The 22,605-nt window shown below is 40.0% G+C and overlaps 1 protein-coding gene across 1 annotated transcript; it reads right to left on the reverse strand.

Annotated features, from left to right (window-relative positions):
- Positions 1 to 176: 176 nt before the first annotated feature.
- usp12b (ubiquitin specific peptidase 12b) lies at positions 177 to 22,584 on the reverse strand. The gene is made up of 10 exons (XM_047595496.1): positions 22,441 to 22,584; positions 17,556 to 17,636; positions 17,303 to 17,386; positions 15,445 to 15,574; positions 14,700 to 14,995; positions 14,467 to 14,543; positions 14,273 to 14,356; positions 11,981 to 12,178; positions 10,269 to 10,347; positions 177 to 6,119 (listed from the first exon to the last, which is right to left on the reverse strand). Exons 1-10 carry the CDS (start codon positions 22,486 to 22,488, stop codon positions 6,018 to 6,020), a joined length of 1,179 nt encoding a protein of 392 aa, XP_047451452.1. The 5' UTR covers positions 22,489 to 22,584; the 3' UTR covers positions 177 to 6,017.
- Positions 22,585 to 22,605: the final 21 nt, after the last annotated feature.

Genomic DNA, 22,605 nt, shown 5'->3' on the forward strand with positions numbered 1-22,605 from the left:
CTTTTTTTTAAATCCTATAAATGTATGTAAAACATATATGAAACTCTTACCTGATTAATGTAACTACATAAATGTAATTGAAAGTACCTAATTTTTTAATTACTCAACTCATCCACCAAAAAAAATAATATATACAGTATATACATATTAAGAGAAATAAGAGAGCACTCAGAACATTCCATCTTCAAAAGCAGTTTGTGTTTAATCTCAAACAGTTAGGACACCATCAGAACCACCCGTCGCTTCCAAACTTAATTGCATCTACATGTGATTAGAATGAATGAACTTCAAACAGCAGCAGCAGCCCCACGCAGAGGAAACAAAACAGGATAACGACTCAATTCTTGGTCCTTCAGATCAGTTTGTAGCTTGAAGCAACAGACTCTGCGATGCTTCGCACAGTTTATGGCCAACAACATGTCAGCCCAAAAAAAACAACAACTACAAGGGTATATCACAGATCTCGGTATGAGACTGGTGCCAAAGTAAGAGCAGAGGTTTCAGAATGAACTCAAATGGTTTAGTTTTCTTTAAGTTTAAATGCAATGAGCTGCTCTAATCCTGAAAATTTGCTGTTAGTGAATATGAGGCTGCTACTGCTTTTCATTCTAGCTTTCACATACAATATTGGAGTGTTAAAGACACATTCAGTCACATGTCATGTTAAGACATTTACAATCCTTGTTGAGTGTGAAAAAGAGGAGTGATGTGGATGACTGGAGCTCTGAAGGAACATTTGTTAAAGAAAAAATCCACCACATGTCAGTCTTTCTACTGTAACGAGATGCTTTGAGACATCAACTACATTGCGATTCTCTCCATAACAATTTTTCTTCCCATAATGCTTTTTTAAAAACCACAGGAGAAGATTCTGTCTACCACTATCGGCCATATATAAGCTTAGAAACTTACAAGATACACTGAATATTTAGCCTGTGGTGGTAAATAAAAAAAAAAAAAAAACAGCTAAACAATCAGAAGTTCTCACTCCTTGCAGATGACACTTCATTTTATGTATTGGAGTTATGAACAGAAAACAACACCCTGAACAGCTTGATTAGACATTTTTTTTTAGTGGCTCAATCCTGAAGTGCAACTGTGTTTCTAAGTAAAATCATTTCTGGGATTAACAAATATTTGGACAGTTATTAATAGTTTTTTTTATTTGATCCATTACAGCCTTATCTGGCTGGTAGTTTGTTAAGGTTAAATGCATTCCTGTACATTAATTGTAAGAGATTTCAGAACTCCACCAAATCTTATTGATTAAATCTGTCAAAGGTTTTAGATAATTTTCTTAAGTTACAGAATGAATATTTAAGGTCAATAATAATATTAATATTAGGTTTAAAAATATGATAGCATATAGCATAACATTTGAAAAGAACCACTTTTGAAACGTTTCTGAAACGATTGAAAATATTTGGCAGATGCAAAACCTGATATTTGTAAATAGATGATCTAATATGTATATTAATATTCAAATTAAGCAATACAACACATGTGCAATAGGAGGTATCAAGGAATTTGAAGCTAGACATTTTTAAACGTTGCTATTTAACACTCAGACTGAAATACTCTTTTTGAATTTGAAGTTTTGGTGAAGGCCGTATTGAGTTCTAATACTGATTATAACCAGATAACAATAACTAAATTCAAACTGAAGACAGGTCAAGAAATGAAAGAAACAGAAACAATGTATCAATGTTTTTAAAGTGGATTTTTCCTTTAACACAGTGATTGCAGTACAGTTTCTGCTCTGCAGTCCCTAATATATATAGAGATATATTTTGATTGCCGTTTCCAGGTCATCTGTCAGATTACATATGAGCGAATATCCTTGGGCTGTTTGGTTTAGGCTGCCTGCAATGCCAGATGGGTGGGGCTTGTTACATTTTAAGCACCAGGCGTACTGGTTCACCTCCAGTATATAGTGCCTCTATAACATTTTTGATCTAGGTCTGCTAATTATTTCAAGCAAGCAACTTATTTATATTCCAATAATAACATCTGTATTTATGTACACATCAACATCTCTCATCACATACCTCCCAGAATAAATTCTCAAATATCCAGCTGCCTACGCTCAAATTGTAGACTAGTAAAATTAGTAAAATATATCAAAAACAAGTGAAACATCTAAGAAAAAAAGTTAAGAACATTCAGAATAATAATATTAATAGGATTTAAATAATAAAAAAGAGCCTTATTTTTTTATAGCTAAAAATAAAAAGTAATCTACCAATTTTGAGAACTGATGATTTTCATCAAGAACCAAAACCAGCTGAATCTGTGGACCTCTCTCTCCCAAATAATGCAAGTTTGTGCTTGTTTCTTGTTCGTAGTATACTTTGAGTACATGTAGATAATGTTTAAAAAGATTAAAGTATAAATATTATTTGGTATGCATTAAAGCAACTGTTTAACAAGTCCACGGATTCTGTTGGTGCTTCAAGTCATTAGCAAACGAAAAAAACAACTTTTTCTGACATCTGAAATTATAACGCAACACGCTCCCTTAACGTAGGAACGTTTCCTTGGTGTTGATTAGTTCGTTTAAGAGCAGCACGGATGTGAAAAGGAAATAGGGTTGATTTTAAAGCCCAGTGAATGAAGTGTTTGGGAGGCACTGTCTTTGTGAAATCTCCAGTGATTTACGCTGAGTTCAAGACTTAGAGCTGAGACGGGTGTAGTCTGAATTAAAAAACTGTGGCTGTGTTTCATGACAACTGCTAGGTTTATATGAACACATATGTTCCACTAATAATAGCCCAATCAGAATAAAAATGCCTCATGTAACTACCTCAATCAGGTTCAGAGGGGTGGTGTACACCTTTGATAATCTGTTCTTTTGGAAAATATAACTTGTGTGCTGGTTTCTCTCTGTTTGGAATGCGTCAGTTTTTTTCTGAGGTGGTTTGCACCATTTGGGGTAAACATCAGGTGATGAGGTTCCAGGACAGAGAGAAACAACAACACCATGTGGGCAGCTACACTGAAAACACTGTCAATGAAGTTGGAAATAAAACCCTCCCCCTCCATGCCCACTTAACCAGCTAACTTGGAATATCTAAAAAGAATAAATTTGACTTTACTGAAAACATATTGGCCAGGTAAACGTAGCCACTGTTTTAACATTACCGGGGCAGATATAGAGCAATCGCGCTAATTATACTCTTCAAAGTAAATGAAGTAGAGAGGCTATTTTGATTTTTTTTTCGCAAATAATTTCTAGTTTGCCATACTGGGTCAAAGCTAGGGCTGCATTAAACCCTCCTGAATCCAACAAGGCAGGATAAAACCTACAACTTCCTAGGTCATGCAGGTATTTAAAAACAGCTTTTGCACCGTTCACACTGTTTTTTAATATCTCGGTTAATTTATAAAATGCTTGATTTCTGGGTCTATATGGAGGATGGCCATCCCAGATGAGGATACGGTAAAGTGAAAACGGTCAGCAAAACCAGCAACATCCAGGTGTCCCAACACCTGCTGCGGTCGGAGTTTTTCTCGTCGTAACAGACGTGACGTCAGATTTATTGAAATGCTCCCAAATCCACTGTTTGTTACAGGACTCCTATTTCCATTTAATTGTACATTTTAACATTCAGATAATACTTCATCTGCTGGCTGCTCGCTCAACTACTGTATAATATAAACACGTTAAAGGCCACAGCGAACAATTTTCCACTCACTTTCCATCTGCTTCAGCTCTGTCATGATGAAGAAGTTAGAAGGGTGAGCTTACTTGTTAATCCAGACAGCCCCAGTTGGGTGGAGCTTCATGGGCTTGGCAGTGTCAAATATACTCTAACTAAGCTTGTGCACTTGATAAAAAAAATAACACAAGTGGAAAATGATCCGATCAGCAGGCTCAAGGGAGCAGAGGCTTTAAAATGGCTTTCTTCTAAACTCCTAGCGCAGTAATTACACAAAACGTGAGGATTACCAGCCAGGGACTGTTTAATATTTGGTCTTTATAATGCTAATGGAAGCAGTACAACGACACAAATCTTTCACAGTCATTTTTCAGATTTGAGTTAAATCATGTAACTGATTAAAGGTGGAGTAAGTCATTGTAATCTAATAGAGGTTTTACTAAATTCAGTAAATATCTCCCCATAGTACACTAGCTGGCTGGTCTGGAATACATATATCTAAGCATAGGAGGAGGAGGAGAAGAAAGAGGCAAAGGAGACAAAGGAGGAGGCAGTGAGGGAGGAGAAAAGGGATGCAAAGAATTAGAGGAGGAGAAGAAATAGAGAGCGGTAAAGAAGGAGGAGGCGAGGACGCGGAAGAGGGAGAAGTTGTGGAGAGGACAAAGAAGAACGAGGAAGAAAACAAGGAGGGTTAGTTGGAAGAAGAGAGAAAGTAGGCAGAGGAGTAAAAAGAAGGAGGCTGAGATGTAGAAAGAGGAGTAAAAAGAAGAAGAGTAGAATAATCTAAAGAAGAAGGAGGAAGAAGGAGATGGAAGAGGTACGGAAGAAGTAGAAGATGAAGAGGACTTTCTGCTTGAGTTGAGTTTGAGAGAAAACTAAGAGGCTTATACATAAAGACAATCTGAAGAACTATCACTCCAACTATTCTTCTGTTATATTTAGAGGAAGAGAAAGCCATTTTAAACTGCTGAGACAGTTGTACTGCATTAAATGCTCCATGTAGTCAACCAACAGCAGACCGCTACCACCACTCAGCATTACAGGGCAGCAATTTATGATTCCGGAGTGAAAAACAAGTTATGTAAAAGATCCGAGTTCCTGCCAGGGCTGCAGCTGCAAGACAGACCCTGAAATTTGCCAGAGAGTGGCTGAACTTATGAGGAGTACTGAAACAGCTGCACATGACACAACAAAACATGGATGTAGTGTGGCAGATCGGAAGCCTTCGTTAACAAAAAAAAAAGTGGTAAAAATGTGCATATTCTGGCATTTTAAAACATGAAGCCTGTAAAGCTAACTGCAAACGAGATTCACTGTCAAAGCCACACAGAGTTTGTGTAAAAAAAAAAAAAGAAAGAAAAAAATTAGCTTATGTTGTTGAAATACTTCATTCAGTATCGTCCCTTGTTGAGTTTTTCACCTTTGTGGCACGAAACAACCAGCCACAGAAAGTAGAAAAGGCTTGTTATTAATTTAAGCCTGAACCGTGGAGTTACACATGCCAGATAATTTGAAATCAACTCCTGACAAACCGCTGATAATTATAGTGAATTAGGTTTTTATTATTCAAAATAAAGACAAATGCAAACTGAAAATAACGGATCCTGATCAGATGTGTCAACTGCTCTCTGGTGGCTGGTTTTCATTCCACGCTGTCTGTAACACCACCTGCTATTAACCCCAATTCATGATACAAACGCTAACTAGCTAACGAACCCACATTCAAGCTGTTCAGTCACTGAACGTAGGGTCAGTGGTTTTGTTGTGACAAATGGAACTTCAGATATTACTTTTGGGAATTTGCTTTGAGGGTAAACACAGGTATGTTAATGTAAAGCCACGAGAAGCTTTACAGCCGCTGTGGAGAGCTAAATTAGCACGGTATAATATGTCACACGAAAAACTGCTAAAGAAGACTCTGATGACACTCATGGCAACCGCGGCGTCCGAGACGATTTGCTTACGCGTCTCATTCCAAACAGTCGACTGGTTACTCTGTGTCAACTGCTTTCACCTCCAAACCACAGTGGGCACGGCGATGTCAGCCTCGTGGATTGGTGTTACCCAAGTCTTCACCAGCTGATACCACAGTGCAAAGCGAGCGGAATCGGCCATTTTTGCGTTTTAAGGTGCTTGTTGCAGTGTGGACTCAGTGCTGATTTCATGACTGTAATCCAGGAGGCTGGCACGCCACCTGCACACGACTCAACCCATCCGAGTGGCGCTCCAGTGCAAAGCTCCGCCTACAGGAAATAAAGCCTGGATACTTATGTGAGCATACTGGGCCGTGCCAGTGGTCGCCATTAGCTCCTCCCATCTGTTGAGTGACAGTCTGTTGGGGATTTACCGCTGGCCGGTTCAGTCTCTGGACTGGTAGAACAGGATGTATCCTGACTCAGAGTTCTTGGAAATGTCTGATGTCAGACCGTAGAACTCCTCAATCGCCTGCGCATCAATTTTCTACAAGAGAAGAAGAAGGTTCCACATTAGACATAATCAGTGATCTCATCACTTTGCAGAACTTTTTTTTATTGGCAACTGAACAGCAGTCATCATTCCTCCTGCTTATAAGGCTGTTAAAAGCTTTCCCTTTCATGTACTTTCATTGGTAGTGATCGATAGTTCTTCTACAGTGAGACCAAATGTTGGTAGCAGAGTAAGCACCAGAAAAACAAGAAGGAGGAGAAACCGGAAAACCTTGTTCTGTTTTAAGTTTTAAAATATATCATGTATCGTTAAGTATACAATAGACTTGAAAACAACATGAAAAGTCCACAACCGGCTACTGTACCGGGTAAGTCTTTGGTACTGGATCAGACAGAAAGAAAAAACATTTCATTTCAATTTTTTTTTAAAAAAAAAAAGTTGTTTTATTTTGAAAAATGCCCACATCATCTACCTGCCTCTTTCATCTGTGCCTGTTTTCCACGCTTCACTCTGCCATTGTTTTTTAATGTCTATACAACAAAACCACATCTTATAATGTCAAAACAACTTCTTCTGTCCTAATTGTGGCTGGGTATTATCAGAGCTGCCAAAAATCAAAGAAGAAGAAGAGCAGGAGGAAGAAGAAGACAAAGGTTTCTTCAGTTTTGAAGTTCTTTCTCTAGAATATGAAGTCAGACAGCCTCTCCTCACTACATCACAAAGCAATGACAGATCAGATCAGTAGGCAAAAAGCTTGATGAGGACATCCCTAGTCTCCAAAGAGCTTGTTTGAAAAGAGGGGAAGAACCAGACAAAGTTGCACCACGGTACCTGTGGTTATCAGACTTTACAATTTGAAGAACTTATTCTTTCTTCTATTTATATAATTCTGGTTTTGTGTTTTTATACCGTAGTTTATTGTAGCTTTGACAAACCGTTCTGATTACTAACCTCAAACTTGGCAAAAAAAATACAATTAGTTAATCATCTATTATCAATTGATTTGTAAAATATTCCTATTAAACCGAGAAAAGTGATCTATATGTAACATTATACAGTAGAACATAACTGGAAAAACAAATATACATATTTCTGTGCAGAGAGAGAATGGAGCTAGTAGCCTTGCCTGACATCCAGTAGCTTTTATAACCTTTGTATAAAAATGACTTGAAGATCTTTGAGGAGGTCTGGGTTGGAACAATTGTTCGTACAACTAAGGCATTTTTTCATTTCCTTTCAAACCACCATTTAATAACAAATATATTGTATTTCTGGTTTAATATTGTCTTTCTTCATACTTTTTAGATTTAATTTCTGTTTTTGGAATATATAATATAAAGAATGACGTTTGGCTTGAGCTGACAAGTCAGATATTCACAAATTCATGAATATTCACGGGGTCTTATACCCATATAAGGCTTATACTTATATAAGTGTTTCTTATACAGAGCAGCAGTTTGTTTTCTTAAAAGGGAAAATGATCAACTTTAAACCAAACGTAAGACGATGGAGAAGCTTTTACAGGTGGAAAGACCAGCTTCACAGCACCAAAAAAAAAGACACAAAAATAAAACAAAAGAGTTCAAGCATGAATAGAGAGCAGCGAGGCAGACGGAGCGAGTAAATTTCCACAAACCATAAAAAAATGATAAGTTAGTGTTTCGGCCCTGCAAGCTCAGCAGAATCTTCCTGACCAGATGTGTGAGCGGGCCTCGTTCCAACCATAGTGGAAAAATACGCCAGTGCCGGGATCAGTTTTAAACATCAGTTCCCCAATGACTGCGACTGAGCTGTGTTCCACCAGCAGGGCGACGTATCCCACCGCCTGGGAGTTTTAAAGTCAAATAAACTGCTTTAATTGAGAAAATGTTTCTGAAGAGGAGTAAATAAATCCTTCCAGTGTCTCTAAATGGAACTGGATCAGAAAGACTGTGTTGGACAGAATAACGACCTTGGGTTTGAACAGAAAATATGAGGAAATATAAATGAATGTTAAATAACTGTTAATGTCAGACAGCTGTGTTGAACTACATTAAACTTCAGTTCACCTCTATAAAGAGGAAACTAACAGTGCACAAGCTATTTAATGTTTCTATCTTCATTATAAGGACGGGTCAACTCAAATTGACTTTGACTTGAAAGATCTGATAATCAATTCAAAAAGTTTAACAAAAACCAGCCTGAGACCTCATATGGAGGGACCCATGTGCTTAGGGCCAGCTGGATAGAGACAGGAGAATTCATATAATCCTCAGATGGATAATTTCAACATTCGAAATCATTTCAATAATCTTAAAGGTAGACACGAACCAAACTGACATTAACGAACTACTGGCTACAAAAAGCTGCATTTGAAACCCCCACAAGCTGGTGCCTACCCACTAGGATCTGCAACACTTGGTTAAGTTAAGTGAATGTGTGACCTCTGTTCTCCTCAATAACTAACAGACTGCGTCTGAATAAAATAGTGATAGTGAGTTAATATACGGCAGCAACGCGGAACAAAAGAACTCATTAGTCTCTGTAGTTTGACTTAACACTGACAAACCCTGGAATGTCTCATTACTACGGCTGCATAGCCACTCGACTGCTGTCAGTTTGAAGGCTGTGGCAGCTCGTCCTGTCTGGCGTGAAGAAAGAAAAACAACAAACTGAAAGGTCGCTTGGCTGCAGCTGAAACTCAGCGGCACGCCGAGGCTTTGTAGTGTTGAAGCTTCATCACGCTTTTGGCTAAAACTATGTACTAATAGAGCTTTGCTTTTTATATGTTGTAGGGGAATGAGATGCCGGCTAATATTCCTATTTGGATTGCTCAATTATTAAACTGCTGCATCTTTGACCGCTGCCGTGTGTGTGGGGCTGGGAAATCATTCAACAGAGACTGAGCGCTATAGCACATGCTACGAGGCTGTCAGACTGTTGTTTATATATGCTGCCGTGTTTTCCCCTGTAGCCACATCACAGAGGAAAAGCAGATGGTTTTGAAGCAGAGGCAGCAGAGGCAGCAGGGGAGCAGCGATTTCACGACAAAATCATCCGAGCGAGAAAAAGCCAAGCTCAAAAATAACCGAAACATTCGTCACGAGCCTGATCTCCATATCAGCATCACCTGCTCTAAAAATTAAACGGACGACGGGGGCTGGAGCTGGAGCACACAAGGTAGCAGTCTATTCTAGTTTTATCAAACAGAACTTCACCTTTTGTGAAAGCACTGGGCTGACTGATGACCCTGAGAAAGACAGACAAGCTGCTACACATTATTTTCTTTGCACGTCTCCTTCATAAAACAGGTGTTTTCTTATTTGTTTTATCTCCCACTTTCACCCATTTAGCCATCACTAAACCAAATACTACCGTCTCGTTATTTAACAGGGGGTCGGGTATCTAGGTCGGCCCAGTCGTAGCAACTGCAGACAAAACATTCAGGAGGGCCAGGATGTACACAGAGACTGGAAGACGGCTATTTGAGATTCCTGTTGGGCCAGGACAAGATGAGAAACGTCTGCGTGGAGAGTTTTGACAGACAATGACAGGACTTAACCTCAGTCAGATGGGGAACCAAACTGATACATTCAGTTTAGTTATACAGTCACACTTGTTTTAACTGCGTGAATCTTGCTATGTACTTCTAATCTTGTTATTATTCATCTTATTACACCTCATATAGAGAGATTCATGTTAGTTTTATGTAAATTATATAATCTTTTTGTTTTGTCTTATTTGGTATCTATTTTTTTAATCTTTTTGAAATGATTTTTTTCTACCATTATGTTCTTATACTATTGAAATAGTATTACTGATATCATTATTATTATTTCAAGAAGTTAATTAATCTAAAATATAAAAATAATTAATAACTGTATAGATGAATATAATATATTATTATACTATATGTACAATTGCTATTTTTGCCAATAAGAATAACTATTGTTGTTATAAAATATTAACTCTCCCGCTGTTTTAATAACTACATTTGTAATTTTGGGACATATTTCTGTTATTATTAAATAACAGTCTTTCCGTTCAGGAACGACGTGAGGAGCAGAGAAATGAAACCAGATAGAAGCAGAGAGAAGTAATAAAAATCTCAAAAAGCTTTCAAAGGGTGTCTGGTTTGCCTAGACGGCTAGTTTAACGGAGTCGTGCACCTCTGGAGGCAGACAGTGAAAGCCTTTGTCTCACCTCTACGATGTCGTCATCAAACAGCAGCCAGAAGCCGTGGCTCTTGACGATGGTGATGTAGTGCCCGCGGTTGGGACCACTGCAGAAGAAAACCAAAGGAGACATGTCAGGAAAATAATACCTTAATGGAACTACATGTGTGCTTTTATGACTCTGGCTTTTATTGCGGCAAAGTCCGTAAAATGTTTCACTGCTGGAATCAACATGTCAGCAAAAGATGTTTAAAAGGTGAAGACATACTTAGAAACGTACAGCCCCATTTGAAATGTGTATGTGATGAATTAGCTGCTCCTTCTGCTAGTGACATGTTTTTGATTTGCCTGTTTTCGTTGTTGATGTATGATGTATATCCTTCTGAGGACAACACTGGTGTTAGATTACATCAATTTCACCTGCAGCACGGTGACTAATAACTTGCACATCAGCTGACGTCAGGTAATCAGCCTGAAACGACGTCCCACATCCACGAGGCTCCCGCAATGAATCAAAAGTGATTCAAGCAGCCTGAGGAAGGCGGCGCAGAGCCATGTATGGGAGAATAAATGGATTTATTGAGTTGTTTTTATTCATCTCAGTTTTAATCCACTAAGTAGTTCATGGATAAACTCAATGCATTAAAGCTTCTGAAAAGAGGTCTGGGGTCCGGTAATGTTACTAAGTTACTAAGAATATGTCATAATCAATGTGATGACGAGGTCGGTAGGTAAGTAACCATGCCTCGGCCCGCTTGATGGGTGGGTGCTTGGTGGGGGTGTCATTCATGCCTCAACATGGTATGGGACAACATGTACCCTTAGATACCTTAATCACAGGGCTGGGTGATTAACCAGATGTTGTGAAATAATCATTGGTGTTGGATAACTTCCAGTAAAGCTGAGTACTATGGAACCCTGACGCTGTAAACTACGCACGTAACCTGTGCCGGTGCGAGCCATTTATACTTGTGTGCTTGTCAGTGTGACTGGATCTGTAACACCACCTAAATAGTAGTCACCACTGTGTTTTTTTCTTTTGCCAGTCGGGTTCATTTTGATTCTACTTCCTGCTTCACTTAAAACAGTGACAACTTTCACCGAAATTTTGCCGAACGGGAATTATACAAATGTTTGTTGACCTTTCCTTGATGTGTTCCATCTTTATTGATCCAAAACTATTTGATAATACCGGAGATGGAGAAGCGAAATGTTAAGTGGAAATACACAACCAAATGGACCAATCACAGCTCTTGCACTCTGTGTTGCCGCAGCGCGTAGTTACACTTTTGGGGAGGTTGTGGTGCTCAGGTCTGCAAAGGCTCAACGTAGGTGTCTGCGTTTTCACCGTAGCTTCTGCTTCAACTTAACGCACAAGTATTTACTGCTAAAGAATTCTGAAATCCTACATGATTTTGGATTCTGGTTGCATCATGCACTTATCTTAATCTTAACAGACATTCTTCAACCTAATTTCAAAATGGACACACTACAAGATTTGAAAAGAACAGAGGGAACGCTACAGGATATTATTTAGATTAGAATGTCAGATTGGAGCCTGATCTCATGGGGAAATGGATGTAAACGAATCAAAAACTACAGTGCAAAAACTTGCTGTAAATGACATTAAATATGGTTTACAGTCTAAGTCTAAGACAAAAATCCTTCCCAGATAAAGAATTATTTTCCAACTGTTGAAGAGACTGAAAAACTACGGGGAATACTTGTCTGAACACCTACCTGCCACAGTGTACAACGACAGCCACCAGGTCATACATGCGATCGGGGTTGGTGGCGTCCCCAGATGTGTTGAAGAGGCGGAGCTCCAGGGGGAAGACGACGCGATACGACAGTTTGGTGTAGCGGTGCAGCTGGTCCATGTATTTAAAGCGCTTTAGGTGGAGGGCGAGGATCATAGGTAGCTTCTTTACCCTCATCCTGGGAAAGAAAAGAAGATGTTATTAATGGCGTTCTGAAGAATTTGTGAGGGAATGCCAGAATATAATGTACAACTCGGCAGAACTGTAATGTATTTTTTGTCACGAGGCAAAATAAAATCATTCATAGGAAAGACACCAGAAGGGAAGCTGAAACTGGAGCCATTTGTTCCAGACAAAAACTCAAAGGGGATAAAAGCTTTCCATGTTGACACCACTACTGTTTCCAGACCTCCTACCAGGAACAAGAAGAGTGTTCTAGACACTTTGTGTTCCATCTAATTTGGTCAGACCTCTGGCTTGCACTCTCAGGGTTCTGCTCCTTGTTAATGGCGAGTTGCAGTCACTGATGACGGCATGGCCTTAATGGATGTTACTTGGTGCGCTTAGTTGGTGCTCCAAAAACACTGTCTGGTATGTATGAACCTAGACATAGCACTTGTGAGCGGACTGTTTGTGTTAACTGTACAGAAAACAGTAACATAAAAGTGAAATTAAAGACTGTCACGCAGTAGTTAAAAATAGACATCTCAACAGATCAACAACCATCATGAACTAGTCTGAGACAGGTTGGCATAGAAACATCAGATGTGGTTTCAGGGGTGCTAATGGAACAAACTCTAACCATATTTGTGTGCTCAGAAAAAAAAAGTTTGAGGTCGTAACAGCTCTGTTAAAGTTGATAGATGGTGACAACCACTCGTTGTGGCTATGAAGAGTCAGGGGACAGAAAATAAAACCGCACAATGTTGGTTCGTGCTTCAAAATGGCGAAAGATGCATCGAGATGTTTTGTGGATTTAAAAATCACACTATACGTAAATTAGCATGACCGTGCTTTTTTCTGGAATAATCCAAACTAAATGTATGATCTTGCATATTTTAGGCTGTAATAAACTTACAATATAGTTATTTAACCCGGATTTGAAAAAAGGCATTTACACACCGTAGCTGGACTTCCATCTTTGTATGGGCGACTATATTCATTTTGTCGACTGATGTTGCAAGAAACACTATTCTGTTAGGTACTGGACAAACATAACTGTGAAGTTGGAAAGTTTTGCTCATGGCAGAAGCAGTTTATTCCAAGGACAACTCGTCTGTAAATACACTGAATTTGTTGACACATTGCAGTGTTTGCATCCAGGCCACTGTCACTGCCAGGATAGCAACAAATTCCCCAAAAAGGCCTAAACCTGACCATGAAAAGTGTGACAATTCTGTAAACAGACACCAATTGTTGGTTGGTGGTCAGAGCTTTGTTGCTCTTGTGTCCTCCTCTGTTGTTTTTTAGACTCAACAAAGAACTCAACAAAGACACTCTAGAGCGTATGCTAATGGATAGCATGGCAGCGTTGCTTTCCAGTTCATTTCCAAGTTGTAAGCCCCAAATCTTTAAACATGGACCTAACAAAACAGAGGCTTCACAAAGTGTCTCATCGACCCACCACAGCAACACAACCACTGCCAGTATTTGGACTATTACGCTGGTTTTGATTATCGGTTGGTGGTAAGTATCTGGGACTTACAGTCGAGACATCATCTAATGTTTTTCCAGAAAGACCTCTTCCAGAGCAGATGCTAACGGCTAGCATAGCACCACTGGTTTTCCAGTTAATTTATATGATGTAAACAGTTTGTTTCTGCATGCTGACCTATAAAACTGAACTCTGTTGACTCCCTCTAAAGTTGTGCTCTACGAGGGTCAGAGCAGCCTTTGCTAGATAAATATTGCAGCTGCACTTACAGTCATCAAAGTTAAATCATACTCAGCAGGTAAAGGTTAACGTTTGAAATAGGTTATTCATTTGTAGACTTGTTAAATATGTCATTATGAGAAAATATTTCAATTAGTGATGAATGGTGCAAGTTGTCTCCACTATTTAAAGGGTGAAGTTTTTAACTCACCACTCAGAAATTCAGATCAAAAAAGTTACTGACAAATTATCCCGAGCAGTTTAATACTATATTGACATTTTTTATAAATTCATTTTACTGTCATTGGACAGCAATTTACAAATCTAAAATACCAGAATTAAGGCCGGAAAAGAAGAGGAGAGAGAAGAAGGCATTAAAATAAATGAAAAGTCACCCACCGTTTCTGAGCTTCCTGTTTGCTGCGACACTGCTCGCAGTAATACTTGTATTCACTACATAGTGTCTCTGTGTTGCTGAAGCCCCTGTTGAGCAGAAAACACTCATTCACTGAGATGATCCCTTTTTCCACAGCTTTCCTTAAGAGGTGACAGAAAGGATACTTTGACTTTAGCAGACTGATCAATAAGCAAACCTGAGACAGTGCGTGATCGACGTGTTCTGCTCCACATCCACCGACAGATCCAGGAAGTCCTCGTCTTTACTGCTCACCTGCAGCATGAGTTCAAAGAGAAAACAATGGAGATGCTTGCAAAAATGATTGATGAAGCCACATTATGAACTGATGAATTCTCAAATTGTGGAGAATCATTATTAATACTAATAAAAAATTTAATAAAAGTTAATAAATTAAAATAGTACACTTACAGCTTCACAGTTCAGGCAGCGTGTCTCATTGGTCAGAGTTCCCTGGAAGATCTCATGGACCCACGTCTGCTGCGTCTCCTTTCCACCTTCCCCTTCACCACCTCCTCCACCACCACCAACACCACCTCCTCCTCCTCCTCCTCCCCCTTCACTTCCTCCTCCCCCTCCGTTCTGTACCAGTTTTCCATTCTGCTGTCGCTCCTGGCTCTTCTCCTCCTGCAGCAGGTCTGCGATGGTGTTGAGGAGGTAGTTGAGGAACTCATGGGCGTCCTGCTGCATGTAGTTGTCAAACAGCTCTGAGAGGGAGCGACGTGGAAAGAAGAGGTTGAATAGTTGAATAAAGAGAGGAGAAGAAAACGAACAAACCAGCAAATAGCCAATAAGAGGAATCAGTTCTTTTTCATCTGCTTTCCGCTCAGTGATTTGGCTGCAATTTCATTTCCTCGGCTGAGACATTAACTTCTCAGCCGAGATAACCCTCCCTCCCTTTCCTCCTCTCTTCAGCTCAGACTCCTTTTCCTCTGCTCTCCGCCTCATCCCTTTCACCGTTGCTAAACTGAGCTTGATCTGAAGAAGGATTCCATGACAGAACATTTTATTTCCAAACACCTGGTGGTGGATAGACGTCTTCCTGGTGACAGGAAGTCATATGGTCTGACATAAGCTGCAGCTGCACATTCTCAAGTGTCCTAGGAATCTTCCACATATAAAGACATCTTTCTTTATGGGGATCTTGGATCCTTACCATTTTCTTTTCTCAGCCGGGAGATGAACTTCTTGGGAGGGATGACTCCAACTTTCTTCTTCTGAGTGGCGATGCTGTTGAATAAGTCGGCCAGACACGTGAGGAGGGACTCCTTACGACGAGGCTGCACCTGGAGTGGAGGAGGAGGAAATTCAGGAAAAGGAGGAGGATGCAGATGAGAAGTAGGATGAAGATGAATGAGGGCAGAGGAGGAGAAAATGTAGAAAGAAAAGGAGCAGGAGATTAGGAATGATAAGGAGGAAGAGGAGGAGAAGACAAACAAGAAGAAGACATGGGACAAGGATGAGTAGAAGAAGAAGGAAAAGGACCACGATAATGAGAGGGAGGAGAAATAGGACAAGGAGGATGAAGAGAATGCAGAGGAGAAGAAGCGACAGATAAAGAAGTGGGGGAAGAGATGAATAAAAAGGAATAGAAGGAACAGGACAAGCGGGAGAAGGAGAAGAAAAGGGAGGAGAAGAAGAAGGACAAGAAGAATAGGAAATAAAAGGAGAAAAAGTGAAGATGACAAATGAAAATGGAGACAAAGGATGATGAGGAGAAGAAGAAAAACTGTTTTTTTTATTTCTCAGTCCTCAGGTCCATCATCCAGCCAGACTGACCCTTGATATCTGATCTTTTATCTTGTCTATGGAACCACACCACTCACACTCTATGATTCTATGGAGTTTATATTTCACTGATTAATCAGAGGGAGAGCTCACTGAAGAACAAGAAGACAACAGCTTAAGGAAATGTCTGTGAATTATTACCACAACTGTTTTGGCCTGAGCCTGAGAGGACAGTCTTTTGGAAGCAGACTTTTATCAGATTCCCTCTCACTCCTAACGGCATTTTACTCATAAAAACAAAACCAAACAATGTCATTCTGTGAACTCCACATTTGTGCAGGTTGTCTAAGTGGACTTCCAAGAGCAACAAAGATTCCTTGGACACATATTTCTAAACAGTGAAGTGGTAGTGAAATTCCACCAGGGATTCTTGGCTGATTGCTGGAGCATAAGGGTTAAGTTTCTCTAGTCAGTAAGTCAGGACGTCTGTCTCGATGACAGACAAAGAAGTTCTAGAAACAGTGAATGATAGCTAAAAAGGGTCTTGTAGGGGCAAAAATCAATCATGTAGACAAATTATGACAAATTACTTCTTCCTTAAAGAAGACAAACAGTCCTCAACACATTGTATTTCTGGGCTTCCCGGGTGGTGGCTTTGATATAACAGAAGCTTCTGTTTCCTACCTAGAATGTTTCTTCACATTTAGTACTATAAGCCAGATTTCAGTCATGCTTGCTTTCCGTTCTACATCACAAGCGGCTGAGCTAATGTCAAACTTGTTCGCCACTTGGAAGAATGGCTTTTAAAAAGGCACTAGTTATAACCAGAACAGACCAAGTTGTTGTTCAACTTCAGTTGTGTCCTTTGTTTCTTCTGTTAAACTATAAAAATGTATATCAAACCAAGTGGGCAGCAACCATGAACATCAACAATCAAAAAAAAAGTATTCTCAGTAAAGTTGGGAAAAATAATCTCCTAAAAAAAAAAGTTATGCATATGTTTAATCTCAGCATTCCTTACTACTACTACTACTATGACTACTTCTACTGCTGTCTCTTAAAACAGCACAAGAAGTAGCTAAGCCGGCAGCATTAAGACTACAAACATGTCATGCACAGTAACAAGATCATCAGCACCGATGCTGTTGTCGTAAAAACCTTTTCACACGAAGACCCAGATCAAATATTTTCTCATAGCCACAGCACCGTGGTATTTTTGGTCACTAAAGTGCATTCTTAAAGCGTGAGCAGGTGGACCACCATGCAGACTTTCTCTCATCACTTACCTTGTATGCCAGCACCTTCTCCCTGAACGGTCGACAGAAATACAGAGCCTGCAGCACTGAGTTACAGTAGCAGGTGTTGCCAAACTAGAAAAGAAAATAGAGAAGAAGAAACAGAACGATTGAGTCTGAGATCACTGGGAGTATGAACAACTAAATGGGGGTGTGTGCCGTTACTGAAGCACTTTGAGTTGCCATTTCTTAGAGTGGTAATCAAGCTAATCAGCCCATACACAGTGTAATGACTGATACTCACATTGACCAGTCCAAAGTAGTGTTCATTTACGGGAAACTGTTCCGGTCCAATCTCCTTTTCCAAGGCAGAGGCATTGGCGCCCTGGAAAAGAACATTTTGACATGTTTTATTGTAGTGTCTGTGATTAAACACACAAATGTGGATGCAAAGCACAGTTTTACATTGAAGTCTGTTAAACACCAGTACAATCGTCCATTTAAAAAAACTCCTTTGTGCTTCATTTCCTCTTCAATGTGTTCCATTTTCCAGCTTGATTTTTGTCTCTATCCAGCTTTTCAGCCATCTGTTTCCTGATTCGTATCCTCTGTTTGTACATTCATACATTATCATGCATTCAAAGTAGCACTGGCACCAAAAATGACTGTCAACAGTGTGGGAATTCTTTAAACCCAAACTTGGCAAAAAAGTCAGCTTTCCACGCACAAAACAACAGGACAGCTCCATATTTGGACAATTACATTTTAATTGTTGGTTGGGTGATCAATGCCTAAGTGTTTGCTTGTCCTCATCTGGTGACTTAAGACCTTATAGATGACTATGAGGGTTTTCAGTCACATAGGTCAAGTCATTCAAAAATAAAGCTGAAAGAAGACCAACTGGACTTATAGACTTTCTTGAATATGATTTGCCGCTCCTCCATGTAGCTGCTTTAGTTCTTTGGATCCTTTAATCTGCAAGTTCCATCTTTCCTCTCATAGTCCCACACGAGTCAAAGGGTGCTTGTCCCAAAGTGTGTGGCAATATGTCTGTTTACGATCTGAGTTATTCAGGTCTTGGAATATCCAAAAGGCAATATGAAACCAGGGCTTCTTCAGTCGAACTAAAGTAGCTACATGGATGAGTGGCGAAACATCTCCAAGAAAACCTACAAGTCCAGTTGCCCTTGTTTCAGTTTGTGTTTTGGAAACACATTCTACATTCTAGAGCAGATCCTAAAGGCTAGCATGTTAGCAATGCTTTCTGCATCATGCTGTGAGGACATGAAGGCAGGTGACAAAATGAATGCAGCAAAACACAGGGACATCCTGGAGGACAATCCTGACTGAGTACTGGGATTTTGGCCAATGGTGCCTCAACTAAATACTGACTTGAAGTGGGTGAATATCTGTACAATCACTTATTGTTACATTATGTTTTGAATCATTTGCCATTGCTTGGCAAAAATCATGATTTAGTTTAAGTAATAAAAGGAGTAGAACAGGGTGACAGTTTTTATAGGCACATAAACAGGCTAAGCTCTAACAAGTGCTTCAGGTCAAAAACAAAAAAAAAAATTCTGAAGATTTGGAAAAAAGAGTGTCCAAATAAAATATTAAATCATAAACAGTTTCTCTGACTGTGACTAAGACTGAGCATTTAGAAACTTGCGTATTATATTAAGCCGACAGAGAGAACCAGACAGTAACGAAGAAAATTATGACGTTGATGATGATGCTGATGATGATAACTGTGATTCAGCTTTTCATTTAGGACTGAATCACTACATCACTGGCACTGCAGTCCATGTAAAGTCATCAAGAGAGCAAGCGGAGGAAAGCCTGGCTCAGATTATTTATCTCACAAACATGACTTCCAAACGCAGCGGGCTGTAAACCAAACGCGTGTGTACAACAAATAGAGAGGCAAATCAGGAGGGGACGGCAAATATCTGTATGGTAGGCAGAAACAAAGTTGTCAAGAAACCCTCAGAATGCACACGCTAATGAGGTTTTTGCTTTGAAATGAGTTCTGAACTGAGGGAGGTGAAAGTGAAATCTGCCGGCTGCTGAAGGCAGCTTTAAAGTCATGACAGGAAATGCCGCATGGTAGAGATGAGATACTGTTTTATTAAATTCTACGATGAGGCTTATTTATCATGACAATAAGTCTACAGGACGCTATGAAGAAAAGTCTTTCTTTGGTCCTTCTTAACGTTTTCGTTTTGGATTCATATCAGGTGTGTCTTCTTCAGGTTGTTGAGGTTTGTCTTCCTTTTGGGTGCGTCTTCTTCTCAGCTTCGTCTTCTTGAGTTCTTCTCCAGTTTTGTAAATTTTGATTTAATGACCTCATTACTGCCCTCTTCAGACTAAATGTTTCATGTGTTTTTAAGAACCAGAATTTATTATTTGGAAGCACATTGAGTATATGCCTGCTGTATGAAATACAGTGCTATATAAATAAAGTTGACTTGGCTAGCGTCTCTCAGCCTCAGTCCTACTATGATCAGATGGTCTCCAACTGCTCTGAATAATCCTTTATCTTCTACATTTTTTCCTAATATACCACTTTACCAGCATACTTAAATCACTTATCTAAACACTGGATTTCATCACTGCTCAGCTCTGAACTGTGCAGGCCCGTCTGTAACTTTCACGGCTTCACCAGCCAAATTGATTATCTGGAAAAAAACAAATGGGCAGAAACTGGTGGGCTGCCAAAGAGGCAAACAAACTCGTCAGCCCCCACTAATGTTCAGCGCAGCTTGTATTTGTCTGGAAGCTGCTGGTAAATGATGCTACCTCCACACTTACTAAGTGGGTTACGCTCGCTAAGTAAAAGCTTACTGCTTCCAGCACACGCACATACATGCACACAGCGGCCGACAAATTGAAAAAGACTTGCTGTGCGGCGTGTGTCAGCGCTGAAAGGTGTACCGTGTGGAAACAGGAAACGCTACAGGCAGAGGTTACTGTTTGAGCTTTGAACTGCACTGTGACTTCTGCAACACATAACAGAGCGATCGCATTAGACAGGAAATAAAGCTAAATAATGACCTCTTGATCTCGGTGTCGAACAAACAAAGTGTGTTAAAGCAGTTGACTTCTGAACTCTACATCTCAGTCCAAGGATCAATGTGTAATTAAAGGCTTCTTTTTCCCGGCATTGTGCACCAATCAGCCATAACATCATGACATAACACTGATATCTTGTCAGTAGGTGTGTATATATGTATATATTATTATATATATATTTGTATATATATATATAATGTTGAACACTAACCTAATGTCGTCATTGCGTATGTGAATATGGGAGAATGCAGCAAAATATATGTCTTATAAATCAATCCAAGGTGATTTTTCTTCTCGATTGCTGTCTGATCAGTTGATTCATCTGTCGATTATGTTTTCAATTAATCTGTCAACTGTTTTCTTAGTAGTCAATTAATCTTAAAAAGTGAGTCTGCCCTTCCTCCCTCACAAAGTGAGGCTAGAATTCCATGTATACGGGCGGCGCCATCTTGTGAGTTTGAAGCCAGAGTCTGTGTGGTACTGTCTAAGAGTGGAGTCACATCATCAGCTTCCTTTAGACTCACTGGTGTTTGGTTAATATTGCGTCCTGCTCTACCTCTGCCAGTTTTTGTTTTTTAAAGCAAGCACCATTAGAGATTCAAACCGTAAATGCCAACTACTTATTGCCAACTTTTTTCCTCACAGAGCTTACATTGGACTATTGTTTTAGCTAGCTAGTTATTTATCTCAATTCACTGACAATCTCACAAAACAAAAGTTTGCAATGATTTCTCAGATCATTTAGACTGGTTAGCACAGTTTACAATGCAACTTCTAATTTTGTATGTTTCAAACTGTTATTTCCATATTACTTACTCCATGTCCTATGGGGCTGCTTCATGGAGCAGTTTTTTCCACTGGCAACAGTCAATCATCATCATGTCACATGCTGTTTTTATAGCGTGAGAAAACTAAAAATGAAAATTTGGAGTCTACATGCCAAGACCCTATCACAGTTAATTTTGGTTCAAAGGTGGAGACAATCAACGACTAAATTCACGTAATTGCTCCCTTTCTAATTGTCTCTTTATTCCAGTCCTGATTATAATGGCTGAAATATTTTGAGAAAAAACTGAACATTAGCCATAAAAAAAACATCCAGGGAGTATTCCATGGTAGGAAAGACTTCTTCAGATTAATGCCTAATTTATACTACTGCACAGGGCAATGCAAGGAACTTGTGCACGAATGTTCTGCCAGTGTGAGTCATTTATACTTGTGCCGGTCGTCAAGCTGGCTCGCTTTGCCACCCAAACGCTATACAGCGCTGTGTCTTTTTTGCCAGTGAATTCATTTTTGTTTCTATTTGCAATTTCACTTTCAAAAATGGTGCAGAAACTTTCGCATAAATTTCGCTGAAGGCGAGTCATACAAATGTATGTATCGCCAAACCTCCTCAGTTAACCCAAATCCATCAATGCGAATATCGCGGACATGGATATCAGCCTGAAATACCAAAGCAGAAACACATGACCAGGCGGACCAATCACAGTTCATGTGCTTTGAGTACCAGCAGGGCATAGTGACCAGGCGCAAGTCAGCTACCAACGACTTCCGCTCAGGGTCTGCGTTAACGCAGGATCATCTGCGTCAATTTAGCGCAGTAGTATACATCAGGCATAAGAGACAGCGGGTGTTTACATCCACTGCTATGTAGCGATTCACTCGTCTTTTTAATAGGCGTGAAATTGTCACAAAAACACTTTCACGTGACAGTGAACTACTTTAGCCATACAGCCATGTTTGACAAGCACAGGGGGATAACGCTGGGCTAAGCTAGGTAGTTTCGTCCATTGGTCAACCCTGCCCTCATATAAACAAACTACAAGCTAGCTGATAAACTATTAAGGAAGCTCGGCTTTAGCTTAAAGCCGCCTTATTATTAAACCCAACCATATTACCCAAAGGGGTAGACAGTTTCTCTTTTCAGGGCAAGCTCTCTAACTTTCTGCAAACCGTGGTGTGTTGTTGTCATGCTGCTCTCAGAGGTTAGCAAACAGGCTAGCAGCTAGCCTAGCTCAGCGTCCTGGCTGACTGGCCCCGGGGACCGGACACAGGCGCGGACAGGGGGGGCACAAATACCACCCACGAGAGCCGAATCTCGGCGTACTCACCATCGTACAAATCGAGGCGATCTTGCGGACTGTCATCAGTATTTCCATCCGTAAGCCGCCATGTTGGACCGAACCCCCGATGTTGAAATAATCAGAGCCGCTGCGGCTGCAGAGTTCCGGGAGAGCCTTCTGCCCCTGGCTGTTAATACTGTCAAGTTACGCGGA

The sequence above is a fragment of the Mugil cephalus genome, chromosome 1 (assembly GCF_022458985.1).
Source record: "Mugil cephalus isolate CIBA_MC_2020 chromosome 1, CIBA_Mcephalus_1.1, whole genome shotgun sequence".
Classification (NCBI taxonomy): Eukaryota; Metazoa; Chordata; class Actinopteri; order Mugiliformes; family Mugilidae; genus Mugil; species Mugil cephalus.

Excerpts from the sequence above, each read along its gene's own strand:
- usp12b (XM_047595496.1), bottom strand. The coding sequence starts at position 22,488 with ATGGAAATACTGATGACAGTCCGCAAGATCGCCTCGATTTGTACGATG. Across the intron at positions 17,637-22,440 it reads TCGCCTCGATTTGTACGATG|GGCGCCAATGCCTCTGCCTT; the intron begins GTGAGTACGCCG and ends GTTCTTTTCCAG. Across the intron at positions 17,387-17,555 it reads ACTACTTTGGACTGGTCAAT|TTTGGCAACACCTGCTACTG; the intron begins GTGAGTATCAGT and ends TTTCTTTTCTAG.